General features: G+C 34.4%; 1 protein-coding gene across 3 annotated transcripts in view; it reads left to right on the forward strand.

Moving 5' to 3' along the window:
- The window catches only part of PIGK (phosphatidylinositol glycan anchor biosynthesis class K), a 162,172-nt gene that overhangs the window by 26,579 nt on the left and 120,977 nt on the right, over window positions 1–14,616 (forward strand). For all 3 annotated transcript variants that reach the window (XR_013159392.1, XM_077120573.1, XM_077120575.1), the window contains exons 4-5: window positions 10,155–10,290; window positions 14,425–14,536. Coding sequence is in view for 2 of the 3 variants with exons in the window: in XM_077120573.1 (XP_076976688.1) it covers window positions 10,155–10,290; window positions 14,425–14,536 (248 nt within the window). In the remaining variant the exon portion in view is untranslated. The remainder of the gene's footprint in view (window positions 1–10,154; window positions 10,291–14,424; window positions 14,537–14,616) is intronic.

The following is a 14,616-nucleotide window of genomic DNA, read 5'->3' on the forward strand; positions in this document are numbered from 1 at the left end:
CCCATTCATTAAATTGTATTTAAAATTGCTGTCTCCAAAGCTTCAAATCATGAAATTCTGATTTGTTATTTTAGAAAGTAAATCCATTTTAATCATAATTAATTTTTCTAAACTAATTCCTCCCACCTATATGGACAACTAAGGAAATGAAGGAAAGGACAATCAAATAAGGTCTTACTAGGGAGTTGGTTCTACTAATTTGTTTTAGGGTTCTAGGGCAAATAGCATTCAACCTAATTTCCTGCACTTCATCTCATTCTATCTATATTGTTTGCTTAGTAAAAGTAACTATTCAAATGCTAGCTTTGATATGCTGATAAAAAAGGTTATGTTTAGTAGGTTTTACTTACTTAAGAAAGTAGTTTAGTTGTTGATTTTGGAAAAAAAAGAACGGAAATCAGAACATTCTGTTTCAGTTTCCTTCTCTGCTCAAGCAAATATGCAATGAGATGGCTTCAACAATGGGAATTTAGTGCTCATGGTTTTGAGGTTAGGAAAAAGTCGAAATCAAGGCATCATTCTGACGATGTGATGCTTTCTTCTGGGGCTGGTTGCCAGTGATCCTTAGTCCTTGGCTCCTCTGTCACACGGCAGTGCACATGGCAGCCTCTCCTGGCCTCTCCATTCTCTTTCAGATTCTGTTGAACTTTAACTTATTGCTTCCTGTGGCTTTCTCTTTCTGTCAGGATTTCACTCTCTTATAAAGAACTTCAGTAATAGGACTAAGACCTGTCCTGATTGAGGTCCGTTACACCTTAACTCATCAAAAAGGTCCTACTTACAATAGGTTCACAACCACAGAAATGGCTTAAGTTTAGGAAAATGTTTTTCTGGAGTACATACAGCTTCAAACAACCACACACCCCATCCTTTAAGCATTCTCACTAATTCAGATTTTGTTGTAATTTTAAAAGATTTTCAGTTCTTTTAAGGTAAAAACAGACGTCAATCTTTAATTCTAAAATTAAATGATTTACTTACTTAAAATTTAAAAATTATAATTAAGTTTGAAGCATATATTTCATTTAGCCATGAAAATAGAAGCATTCAGATGAGGTTCTTTTAAGGAAAAATGTTGTCCTATAGTCTTTGTAAATACAAGTATAGAAATTATTTAAGGTTTTCCTTTAGCTTACTAATGGGGATGGGGTGGGGTGCAAAACAGTGATTTTCTTTGTGCTAAAGAAAGACAGTAGTGGGTGAAAAGTGTGTGGGCTAAACAGACAAATCTCAGCTCTTCTGTTAACCATCCATGCAACTTTGGGCAGTGATCTGACCTCTCTGAATTTCCCTATCTTTAGAATGGAGATAATAATAGTCTTCACAAGATTATTGTGATTTAATCAGAATTAAGTATCTGAAAGGACCCCACTGTGGTGACTGTCATATCATATACACAACACATTTGTCTCCAATATCCCAAACTATATCCCATTACATCTAGCATACTGTGGCTAAATTCTGAATATTAGTAGTCACCATTCCTATGTTAGACCTGGAAGAAATTTTAAAAGTTATCCAGAATTCTGTTTTCTCTTTTATTTTTAACTTGCTTGTCTAAAATTCATTGAGAGATCTTTTTGAAAGTTCTGCCATATTGTAGCTGTTCTGAATTTAAATCAGTTTTCTCTTTTATTTTCTGGAAAATGAAGTACAATGGTTAATTCTATAGTGTTATCTTGTTTGCATTTTCCATAACTGCTAATCTTATTTTTCGATAACATTATTGAAATGTGGAATCCAAATGTGTTAATTTGGATAAAATTTTTTGGTAAGCAACAGACAATTTAGTATCATGGAATAGTTAAAGCCAATTCCTGCCAATCAACACTTATACTATTAAAAAATATATATATATATATATATATATATATATATATATATATATATATGAATTATATTTTGAGATTTATTGTTATCTTCTCATTAATTACTTTCTGATTTTTTTTCTGTGACAGTTCCCATTTTGTATTTTTCCCCTTTAATTTTTGTTCTAGTTGACTTTTATGCTCAAATTGAAGAGCAGAATCAGTGGCAATGTGCTTCATACCACCAGTGTTGTGTCTCTATATTTTATCCTTTGCCAAACAGATTAAAAAATAGTAATGAAAGTGATACCTCAAAAGAAATGTCCTCTTCATGAAAAGAATATCATAATTATCTTGCTTAATGTATAGAGAAAATTATAAAGACCTCTGATTTTCTTACCGTTTGAGAATAAAAATGTACTAAAGAAAGCATTATTAATGGTGTTTGCATTTGTTTTTCAGGCAAAATGTATAATTTGGGTTTTGTGGTCAAGTCCTAAGAAATTGTTTGCAGCCTTCTAAAGAGGCATAGTGACTATTGAAATCTTCTGTTAGTGTTAAGGAAGAGTCCAAGATTCTTGTCATAAAAGTAGTTGAGTCAGGGAGACAGACTAAATCAGTCTAGATCTGTTTTAGTTTGTTAAAGCTCCCAGAATGCAGTGTACCATAAATGAAATGGGCTTTAAAAAGGGAATTTAATAAGTTGCAAGTTTACAGTTCTAAGACCATAGCAATGTCCAAACTAAGACATCCAGAGAAAGATATCTTAACTCCAAAGAAAGGGCTGATGAAGTTTGGGGTTTCCCTCCTCTGGGAAGGCACATGGTGACATCTGCTAGCTTTCTCTCCTGGTTTCTCATTTCATAAGAATTCCCTGGGGGATGTTTTCCTTCTGCATCTCCAAAGGTCTCTGGCTGTGTGGACTCTGTTGGTTCTGAGCTTTTTCTGCAAATGGTTCCCTCTTAAATGGCTCCAGTAAGCAACCCCACCTTGAATGGGTGGAGACACATCTCCATAGAAACCATCTAGTCAGAAGTTGCCACCTACAGTTGGGTGTGTCACATCTCCATGGAAACAATAAAAAGATCCCCCCCCACAGCAATACTGAATGAGGGTTAAAGAACATGGCTTTTCATGACAGTTTCGAACCGGTACAAGAACATTACTAGGAATTGAACAAAAGTAAATTTTCTGGTAAGCATGGGAATATATGAAAAATTGTACATATTGGTTTCTATTGTAATGATATATTTGTTATATGTCAAGTTTTTAAAAAGATTTATCTGATGTATTTTGGCAAAAATAGATTATACTGGATCAATGACATTCATGAATGCAGCATTGTTAGTTTGACTATTTCTGTGAAGTTATCATCTAAAATATAACTTATAATTTTGTTAATGTAATGCACAGATTAAATTCGAAGCCTTGAGCTGGTGTGTTTGAGTAACCATTTAGTGGTCAATAGAGCATTGGAAAACAGGGAAAAAGAGATGGGGAATTTGTCTACATAGTAGTGATATTAACTCAGAGAGAAAAGGGTAAAGGTAGAATGGGGTCTCTGCTGCTTTCACCTCCCCATGTAGGACAAGTGGTTAACATTGGGGGGGAATTTGAAGTAGAAGTGAAATATGAAAGACTTAGGGCATAGGGTACTGGTGCAGATGATTGGGAGTGAAAATGTCAGGCTTGATACTGATGAGACCTCCTGAGAGAAGAGACAGCAGCAGGATGTAACCCCAGTGCTTTTTTTTGTAAGAGATAGAGGCTTTGGGGAGTTGAGTAGAGACTGTCTAGGGCCTTAACCTCTACATCTCCTTGAAATTCTGTTCTCTGATTTCTGCATTCAGGGAGGCACTTAGGTTTTTCTGTTGTACTTCACTACTTTTAAAGAAGAAATTATATGCTGTGGTGCTGTTCTTCAATTTGAGAGTTTGCTAAGGTCTCTGGGCGACTCTATTTAGAATTTCAAGAGTCTTACTTTATTTCAGTTATGGGCCATAGATATTGAACCAAAGCAATGATTTCATTTAATCACGAGTTGATTAAATTATTGGTACCGCTTAAACCACATCATTAAATCCTTTCAGATTCTGTTCACGTGGTTTCAGGATCATGTCCAACAAATCTAGATTTGAATTCAAGCTCCACTGCTAACCAGCTATGTGACCTAGAGCTTATCTGTGCTTCAGTTTTATCACCTGTAAAATTAGGAATGATAATAATATATATCTAATAGAAGTAATGAGTGAGATAATACTTGAAATGTGCTTGTTGGCATATTACTTGAGACATACCAAGTGTTCAATAAATATTAGCTATTATGTTATTATAGTAAGTCACGTATCACTTTAAATATATGAACCTAAAGCCAGCTCTACTCTTAGGTAATTTGGTAATATGATAACATGTGTACTACTCATGACTCTGTCCTGGTGATACCATTTTTTTTAGTTTTAATTTCTAACAATATAAGTACAAAGTGTTTAGCAATCTATAGTTTAGTAATGCCAATTGTTTGACGTTTGGAGATTGGAAAGTAATACAGAAAATCATGATGGATCAGCATCTGTGACTAGCAGATTTGTTATGATTAGTTTCTTAGTGCTTTGAAGAGAGTTAACTTGGAGGTTCCTCAGGAAATTGAAGAGGAAAAGATGAAAAAGCCTAAAAGTTAATTACCCTGGCATGAAGCCACCAATTAAATAACAAAATATGTTGAATTTGCTTGGTCCAACACTCATTACTATACTGCAAAAGCAATAATCTGCAGAATATCCTGAATAATTTTTCAGGAAAAAACCAGCACTTGTGAGGCAGAAAGGAGAGATTTAACAGAGCATCAAAGATGCCTTTGGCCCTTATATCTCCTGCTACTTTAATTTCAGCTACTGGTCTAGATTGTAATGGCGATATTATTGAAGGTAAGTCTGGTGATCTTATCCCTGGTAGTTGAAGATGCTGCAAGCTAGTAATATCAGATTAATAGCATGGTTACAGATGCACAGTGTTTTTAAGTGAACGGTTTAAAAACATTTTGAACAATATAGAAATTTATTTAAACTTCATTCAGTGAAAACATTTAATTAAGGTAATAGCAGTCTATTTTAAATGGGAAGTTATACTTTTGAAATGTCAAACTCTAATGATCCAGGACTGTGAAGAATTACTAAAATATTTAAATTTCTTTTTCCTTTTTTTTTTGTCTTTTGGATACTTGGTATTGGTTAGACTAAGGAATAATGTCAGGAAGGCAGATTAAAAACAGCCTAGCAGCCAGATACAGACCTTAGCAGTTCCTGCAATGTTTGACAACATAGTAATGGGAAAGTATTTATTTTAGGCCATTTTTTTCTTACGTGATTCTCAAATTGGGTTTCACACCCTCTATCTTAGTTAACCAGACTACTATAACATATACTATGCAATGGGAAATGCTCACAGTTTCAGAGGCTAGAAGGCTTGCTTCCTCTAGGGGTCATTCGCGTTCTGATGCTGACTTGCTGGCAATCCTTGGGGTTCCTTGGCTTTATTTCTGTTTCCCACCATAAGGTGATGTCCTCTCCTTTTCTCCTGCATTCCCTCTGACTTTCTGCTTTGGCTCCTTCTCGTGGCTTTTTCTATGTCTGAGCTTCTGTTTATACAAGACCCCAGTAATCCAGATTAAGGCTCAGCTTTATTCAGTTGTACCACACCTTGACTAAAATAACTTCTTTAAGAGATCCTATTTACAATGGGTGTATACCCATAGGAATGTGGATTAAGATTAAGAACATATCTCAATTGAGGCACATAATTTATTTAACCTACCACACCTTTTTTTGAGAAGTTTAAAATTTCATTTACATATTGATGATAATCTTTTAAAAATCTACATGATCATCAGATACCAAAGTGTGGTAAGGGAAGAAAATATTTGCAGTTTTGTTAATGTCTGTTTTTCTTCTATAAAAAGAAGGAAGTTATGCCTTACTTTCTTTTTTTTCACGTCGTCTGACACCGGGAATTGAACCCTGTCTCTGGCATGACAGGCGAGAACTCTGCCTGCTAAGCCACTGTGGCCGGCCCTATGCCTTACTTTTAAATATATGTATTTAAAGTAGTAAATGTGTAAATACGTATAACAAAAATAGAATTCTGGATGTGTCTTCCCATTTCTTTTCTTTTTTTTACTGTTAGGACTGCATGATTCAAAACATGTAGAAACCATTTATGTAAATAACCACTACATAACTGAACTTGCCATATAATTTCAGTGCTCACTTTTTCTTTTGGTTTTGTAGGAGGGAAGACCATATTACCATATGCTTTGTAGTGTGATGGAGGCTCTTACTGGGGCTTGAACAGAATAAAGTGTGAGAATTGAGTCATCACACATGGTAGAATAGACTTGCCAAACTCTAAGAATATCATTAGTGTGAAGTGGATATATTTTGTGAATTTTGTCTTAATACGAAGCAACTTGCTTTCACTATTTGCAGGAATATAGTAGTATGTCTTCAGTGTAGATTTTTTTGGTCTTTATTTTAGCAGTGATTGATTTGATACCTTGCTTCAGAAGATTTAAATAACTGCTGTGATGCTTAACTAATATTCAAGTGAAAAAGACATTTTAAAGCGTCATCAAGTGACATACATTTAATGTATGTTTATTGGCGAAGTCTTAGTTAAATATTAGATCTGATTATCCTGAGCTGGTAAACAAAGGCTGGAAGTGAATAGCATTTTCTTACAACATATTTTGTGAGGAGACATTTTCTGTCTCATCAAATTATATTTAGTGTGGATGTCAAAATGTTAAAAAAAAAATAAGTATGAAGTCAGTCCTGAGGCTTTTTTGTGTGTGTTCACATAGCAACAGTCATTTAGTATACTAAAAAACATCGTAATAAAAGTTGAATTAATATTCTTAGAATATTATTAATTTTGTAGTACTGTTAGAATTTAATTTATAATTTTGTCTTGTTTTTTTTTTTTTTTTATAAGAACAGTAAGCTTAAGGAGTTGTCTTAGTTTTCTGACTGTTAAGACAAATGCCATACAATGGATTGGCTTAACAATAGGAATTTTATTGGCTCATAGTTCATAGGCAGACTTGCTTCCCCCTAGGGTTAATATCTTCTGGCTGGCCTATGATCTTTGGGGTTCCTTGGCTTTTCTGTCACTCGACAATGTCTTCTCCTTTTTCTTCTGGGTTCTGGTTGATTTTCAGCCTCTTGCTTCCTATCTTCCATATGACTTTTTGTTCATAAAGCCTCTAATAATAGGATTAATAGCATTAAGGCCCAACCTCATTCTTTGCGCCACATGTTAACTAAAAAAAGGTCTTTGAAAGGTTCTATTTACACTCCATTTACAGGAATGGATTAAGATTAATGAGGTCCATATTTCATCCTACCATAGGAGTTTACTTTTATGTTGTGTATTGTGATGGCTAGGTTCTGATGTCACCTTGGCCAGTTGATGGTGCCTAGTTGTCTGGTCAGGCAAGCACTGGCCTAACTTTTACTGCAAGGATATTTCATGGCTGGGTGATACACTAGAAGGCTGGTTTATTAAATCATCAGTTGATTGTAGCTGTAGCTGATTATATCTATGATCAACTAAGGGTGTCTCCTGCATATGAGAAAACACGGCCAGTTGGATTTGATCCAATTAGTTGAAGACTTTTAAGGGAAAAGAGAATTTTCACTGTTTCTTCAGCCAGTGAGCCTCTCTTCTGGAGTTCATCAAGGGGCTTCAATGGTGTTGCCAGCCACGCAGCCTGCCCTATATATTTGGGACTCCTTCATTTATAAAAGTGCATGAGGCACTTGGGCCAAGTGAGTATGTTTTTTTCCCCCCTCCAGAAGAGTTCAAGCATTTCTTAAGTTTCAGAAATAACAAATTAGAATATTTGGCTGGACTTATAGACCTTTGAAATGCAGTCTGTTTCCTGATTCATTTCTTATTTATCCATATTACTGCAAATATTATAATTTTTATGATATATAGGTTATATTAACTAAGGGTTATTATAATTATACTGATGGTAAAAATTATCTGTGGGAAAAATGTTGATTTAATTTATGATTTTGAGCTGAACTTGCTACTTCTTTATGAGGATATTGTATAGATACTAAATAAACATTTAGTTTTATAGAGTGAAGTGAGTCTTAAACAAAAGAATACTCTTATCTATATTGAAATTTGGAGGTCAGTTCAGTCTTGTACAATAGTGGCCTATAACTCAACAAGATATAATTGATAAAAGCAATATAATTTAATGATCTCCTTAAGTAATGAAAAAGAACAGATATATTTTCCATTTTAAGTGGACTAATTTTTACTGTTCTGGGAGTATGAATCAGTAACAGCTGAAGATGTGATCTTTGAATGTGACAGGATTGGATCCCTTTCAAAATAAAAATCTAGCCAAGTTTCAAGGAAAATCATAATGTTTCAGTTTTGAACTTTAATGTATTTGGAGCATATGCAGCAGAACATTTTCTTCTTGTTGTCTCCTGCCAAGCAAATAGTATATCACGTTAATTTTTCCCTTAGGTTTGGAAAGTTAAGTATATGGTAGAATAGTGAATTGCTTGATTCATATTTGCCAGTTTTATGGTAGGATCAAGTTGAAAATTAAGTAAGAGAGATTTGTAATTTTCTTTCAAAAAATATTGCAAAAATGAAAATGTTGCATTCATTCAGCAAGTATTTATTGACCACCTACTATAGGTCAGACACTTGTAGTGTGTCTTGGGAATACAGTGCTGAGTAAAAGAAATAAAGCTCTTACCCTCAGAGAGCTTACAATGGGGGTGGGGGGTGGGGGGTAGTGATTGGAATTTCAGACTCATAAATAATCTGTAGAAAATAAAATAAGGTAATGAGATATGTAAGTTGAGTTTGGAATGATATGAAGATCTTGGAGGACAGAAGTCTAAATGTAGTCAGTAGGGACAACAAACATAAAGGCCCTGATGTGGGAAAAGCTTGGGATATCCGTGGAACAAAAAGAAAGCCAGTGTGGAAGGAGCAGAGTGAGTGTGGGTAGGCAGGGCTGAAGTTGGAGAGGTAGGCTAAGGGTTATTTGGGCCTTTTAGACCATGTTCAGGAGTTTCAATTTTAATCTAATTATATTGGGGAATCCTTGAAGGATTTAAATTGTCAAGTTTAATGACTTGGCTTAAGAGAGATCATTCTGGTGGCTATAAGGAGAATGAATAGTAAGGGGGCAAGAGTGGAAGCAGGGCGCCAGATAGGAAGCTATTCCAGCATCTAGTCAAGCTGGTAACAGGTATTAGGGGGATGGAGTTGGAGCTAGTGATTGACTTGAAGATGTGTTTTGCTGATAATACTTGTTGGTAGATTGCATGTTTTCATATTTAAGCATTTGAAAATGCTTCAAATCGGTAAGTTCAGTTCTTTGGAAGATCATAGTTTTATGTGGTGTTTTGGTTTGCTAAAGCTGCTGGAATGCAATATACCAGAAATGGGCTGGCTTTTACAATGGGGATTTATTAACTTACTTAGTTCTTAGGCTATCAAAATGTCCAACTCAAGGCATCAACAGGAAGATACCTGGAGTCTGAAGCTAGGCTGCTGGCATCTGTGATACTTTCGTCATGTGGGGAGGCATATGGCCAGCATCTGCTCATCCTTCACTCCTGGGTTTTGTTGCTTTTAGCTTCTGGCTTCAGTGGCTTCTTCTCTGAGGTTCTATGGGTCTTCTCTTAGCTTCTCTGGGTTCTTCCACTATGAGCTTCTCTTAATTTCATCTCTCAACTTCTGTATGTGTTTTATCCTCTTAAAAAGGACTCCAGCAAGAGATCAAGATCCACCCTGAATGAGATGGGTCACATCTCAATTGAAATAACCTAATGAAATGGTCCCACCCACAACAGGTCTACACCTGCAGAAATGAATTAAAAGAACATGGCCTTTTCTGGGGTACATAACAGCTTCATACCACTACACTTGGATTCTGTGAGAATATCAAATATACTAGAATTCTTTAAAACATCTAGGAAAGATAGTGTAGCTCTTGTAACTCACTTTCTTTTGCTTTATGGAATAAAGTATCCTTTGTTGGGAAAAAATTTTATTTAGTAACCTCCCATTCTGAGGGTAAGTTCATGCCAGATTGCTCTAATTTCTTTAAAATTTATGCTAAAAAGGGTATAAAGAACAGTTTTAAAGTCCCTTTAAATGTATGCTTTAATTTTTTAGAGTTGTGGAGTTACTTTTAATGAAGAAAAGAGTGAACATAATTTTAACATGATATATAAAAATGTATATTTTAAAATTTCTTTGGTTTTATTTGAATAGTATGTTAACAAATTCTTTTTTCTGTTTTGCTAGTCACATTGTTCTAATGCTTGCAGATGATATGGCATGCAATGCTAGAAATCCTAAACCGGCTACAGTGTTTAGTCACAAGAATATGGAACTAAATGTATATGGCGATGATGTGGAAGTGGATTATAGAAGCTATGAGGTAAATTGTTTAATTTTGCAACATTTTAAAAATGTAGTTTCTCTTTTAAACTCTAAAATAGTGGTAGAATAAAATTGACTTATTCTTTTCCTTTAAACTCTCTACATAATTATCACTGAAGCCTTGATATAGTTCTATTTCTGGAACTTATATTGAGGAAATTATGGAAAACTGTTAAATTATGAACTTTTTCATATATGTATCTGTTTCAAATATGTATCTGTAATTGCTAAAGCTGCCAGAATGCAGCTTACCAGAAATGGGTTGGTTTTTATAATGGGAATTTATTAGCCTACAAATTTACAGTTGTAGTGTCATGAAAATGCCAAAATTAAGGAATCAGCAGGACGATACCTTCTCTGCAGAAAGACTCCTGGCATCTGGAATACCTCTGTCACACGGGAAGGCACAGGGCTAGCATCTACTAGTCCTTTACTTCTGAATTTCTTTGCTTCTGAGTTTCTTCCTCTCTGAGCTTCTGTGGGTCCTCTCTTAGTTTCTCTGGGAGTTTTCTCTATGAACTTCTCTTAATTTCATTTCTCTTAAAGGACTCCAGTAAAAGGATTAAGAACCCCTCTTGAATGGGTTGGGTCACATCTCAGTTGATATAACCTAACCAAAACGTCCCACCTACAACAAGTCTGCACCCTCATTAATGTATTAAAAGAATATGACCTTTTCTGGGGTATCTAACATCTTTAAACCACCACAGTATTTAAAATAGAAAAACTTTATACTGCCTTGTATGTTAATATTTACTTTAGTGAGGTTTCATGTATCAACTTTTTTTGGTAGTAAATGTATTGCTTGTCTTTTATATCCAATCTAAAATTTCAAGTTTAGTACTTTTAATAAATATATTAATTATGGAAAATTTAGAAAAATGACTAACAAAAAATTTAATCATATTTTCACTACATGGAAATAACTACTTTTCATGTGCTTCCAGTGTTTTAATTAATGCATAGATAATTAAATATGTAAATGTTTAAAATGGCAACATACTGTATTTTCTGCTTTTGAAACTTCATTTTAAATTTAATAGTAGATTGAAGTATGTTTAAAATTTGAAGTCCTTCTCTATGAAGTTTTCCTTGTTAATACGTCTTCCTTTTTTACCAAGTCTTCTAAAAGTAAGATACAATTTCTTCTGTGTTCCCAGGCCTCTTTTGAAGTATATCTGTCCACTCCCAGACTGTAAGTTCCTTAAGGATATGACCTGGATCTTATTTCTCTTATACATAGCATGCACCTGTACCCCATAGTTGGCACTCAGAAATATTTGTTCAATGATGAAATATGTATGAATGGTTGAATTTTTGCTTATTTATTCATTCATCTCAAAATGTAGACCCAAAATTTCCCTTCCTCACTTGCTAACATAAAGTCCTACTAAAACACTTAACGTTTTGCTATCTTCTAAGAAAACTGTGAACCTAACAGTATGTATACATGAGTAGTATATATATGTATATGTATACATATATGTCAACATTTTACCCATCCATGATCTAGGGAAAAGTTGAAGAAGAAACCTCAATAGATTTTATAGTTTTTAAATTTAAATTTATTCAGTTTAAGTGAGCTTTTTACTCTCTATGATTTTTTTAAATACACCTTCAAAGAATCTCAGAGATCCAGAAATTCCACGTTGGGAAATCTAGTTTAAAAGTTATTACATGTTAGAGATAAACCTACTGAAATCTAAATAACAAATACATTGAAAATCAAAGACACCTCTGGTGTGATTCTGTTCTGTACTGCTGTACTTGTTTATCCTTGTACTTGTCTATTTCTGTGCTCCAAACATTTGCTTAAGCTGTTGTCTTTGCTTATGATTTTCTTTCATTCACCTTGCTGCCTTATTACTCCTTACCTATTTTAGTTTCAGCTCAGGTGTCACTTCCTTCAGTGACTTATTTTCTAGGTCTAGAGTGACCTATGTCCTCAAATTCCCTAGGACAGCCCAAGTTTATATCTGTTGTCCCAATGTAATTATTATAACTTCTCCTTTCTCCCTTCAAATAGTATGAACTCACCTACTTGAACACTGTATGTTATTATTGTCCTACCTAAGACCTTTCACATTTCTTTGGCTCTCCTAGCCTCTATCACAGCATTTAAATTATTACCTTCTTGTTTGCATATCTAGTGTCTTCACTAGAATTTGAACCTTCTCTTCCACCTTAGTGCATGCCACCATTCAGTGGTGGAGATTCACTGGACATGGGCATAAGTCCCGAGGTCCTGGAACTGTTTTCTCAGTTATGAACTAAAGGCCAGTGAAGATTGTCGCTTTAAGGTAGATAATGCTGAAAATGAGCACCAGTCATCTTTAAGAAAAGTTAAGTTTAGGGACAGTCCCAAAGGATGAACTACACATCGATGAAGCAAAGGTAATGAATTGTGAAAGCCACCCAATTTTGAAACTGTGAAAACATCTGTACAGCCAATGGTTTTCCTTAGAGGATTTGGAATAATGCCACCTGTGGTCTTACAGTTGAGGTGTGGTTCAGCGTCTGTGCATATTAGAGAACAGCACTTAGTGGCTAGGGAGGAAGATGCAGTATCAGAAGATAAAGAGGAGGAGGATGTGAAACTCTTAAGTATATCTGGAAAGCAGTCCGATCCTGGAGTGATAGCAAGTTTCTACAACAAAAAGTGATACTTGCTGCTGCTGCTGATGATGAAGAAGAAGTAAAAGAGGAAAAAGAAAAAATAAAAAAAGGGCGGGCCATGGTGGCTCAGCAGGTAAGAATGCTTGCCTGCCATGCCCGAGGACCCGGGTTCGTTTCCCGGTGCCTGCCCATGTAAAAAAAAGAGAGGAAAAAGGAGGAAACTGAAAAAAGCTCCAGTGGCAAACTCTGTACAAGAAACTCTAGCCAAAAATGTACGGAAATCAAATCAGAATGGATTGATTTGGCCCACATCAACACCAAGATTGAATGTCAAGAATCTTTCAAAAAACAGGTAAAGAACTTCCTAGGACACTGAAAGGATCTAGTTTTGTTGAAAGATGTTAGCAAAAATGGAAGCAAGTATAGAAAAATATGGTTCCCTTCCCAAAGTGGAAGCCAAATTCATCAATTATGTGAAGAATGGCATCTGGATGACTGACCAGGAGGCTATTCAAGATCCCTGGCATCTTAAAGAGTCTTCATCCCTGGAGGAAGTCTCTTTAAGAAAACAATTTAAACAGTTTGTTAAAATTTTCTATCTTTTTTCATTTTGTAACAGCCGATATCTATCTGGCGGTCCTTTTTATAATGCAGAGTAAGAACTTTCCCTACCTGTTTGATAAATATCCAGGCTCCTTTGTCAAGGATGTGTTGTCCATCCAGTTGAATTTGAATTTCAGATGAATAAGGAATTTTGTATGGGAAATATTTATATTAGAAATATTCATTGTTTATCTGAAATTCATATTTGACCAATGTTCTGTGTTTTATCTGGCAACCCTAAAAAAAGTAAGGAAAAAAAAAAAGAATGTGTCATCCAAAACGCTTCATTTTTGAAGATGCACCTCCACCATTTGCTTGGTTATAAGTATGTATGGAATGTTGATAAGACATACTTGCAAAGGTGATCAGACAAATGGACATGGTGGAGTGACAAAAATCATGTGTATGAAATCAACTCAGTATTTTAATTTAAAAAATCAAAGATATGTAATTTGGAGTAATAGTAATTTATTACTATTTTCTTTTGTGGTTAATCAAGAATTAACTTGAATATTCACACAGATTAACTGCAATAGTTAAATGTGGCTTAATTTAGTTACACATTTTTATATTTTGTATCTCCCTGAAGAATTGTCTCTGAAGAGTGATTAATACTTTTTAAGTTTTGGGGTTGTTTTTAAATGCAATACTATGCATAGCACTTAAAGTTTAAAATTCAGAATGAACCTATTTATTTTTCTGTTAGTTTTTAGCATATATATATTCATGAAAGTGAAGTTATTTTGAGTTATATATTTTAATTAATATATATATATTTTGTGAATATATTCTGTTACACTTCTTTGTATTTTGTTTTCAGTTTATGTTGAGTGATATGTAGATAAAGAGGATGGAATATTTTTGAGAGTATAAATAATTTCTCAGGTTTCTCCATTTTTTCTTACTATTGCAGGTAACTGTGGAGAATTTTTTACGAGTATTAACTGGGAGGATCCCACCTAGTACTCCTAGGTCAAAACGTCTTCTTTCTGATGATAGAAGCAATATTCTTATATATATGACAGGTAATTTAAGAATTTAGAGATTTTATCATACACCATAATGAACCTTATTTCAAAAAGAAATCCATGTGAAAAGAAATTTA

This window comes from Tamandua tetradactyla, chromosome 11 (assembly GCF_023851605.1).
Source record: "Tamandua tetradactyla isolate mTamTet1 chromosome 11, mTamTet1.pri, whole genome shotgun sequence".
Taxonomy (NCBI): Eukaryota; Metazoa; Chordata; class Mammalia; order Pilosa; family Myrmecophagidae; genus Tamandua; species Tamandua tetradactyla.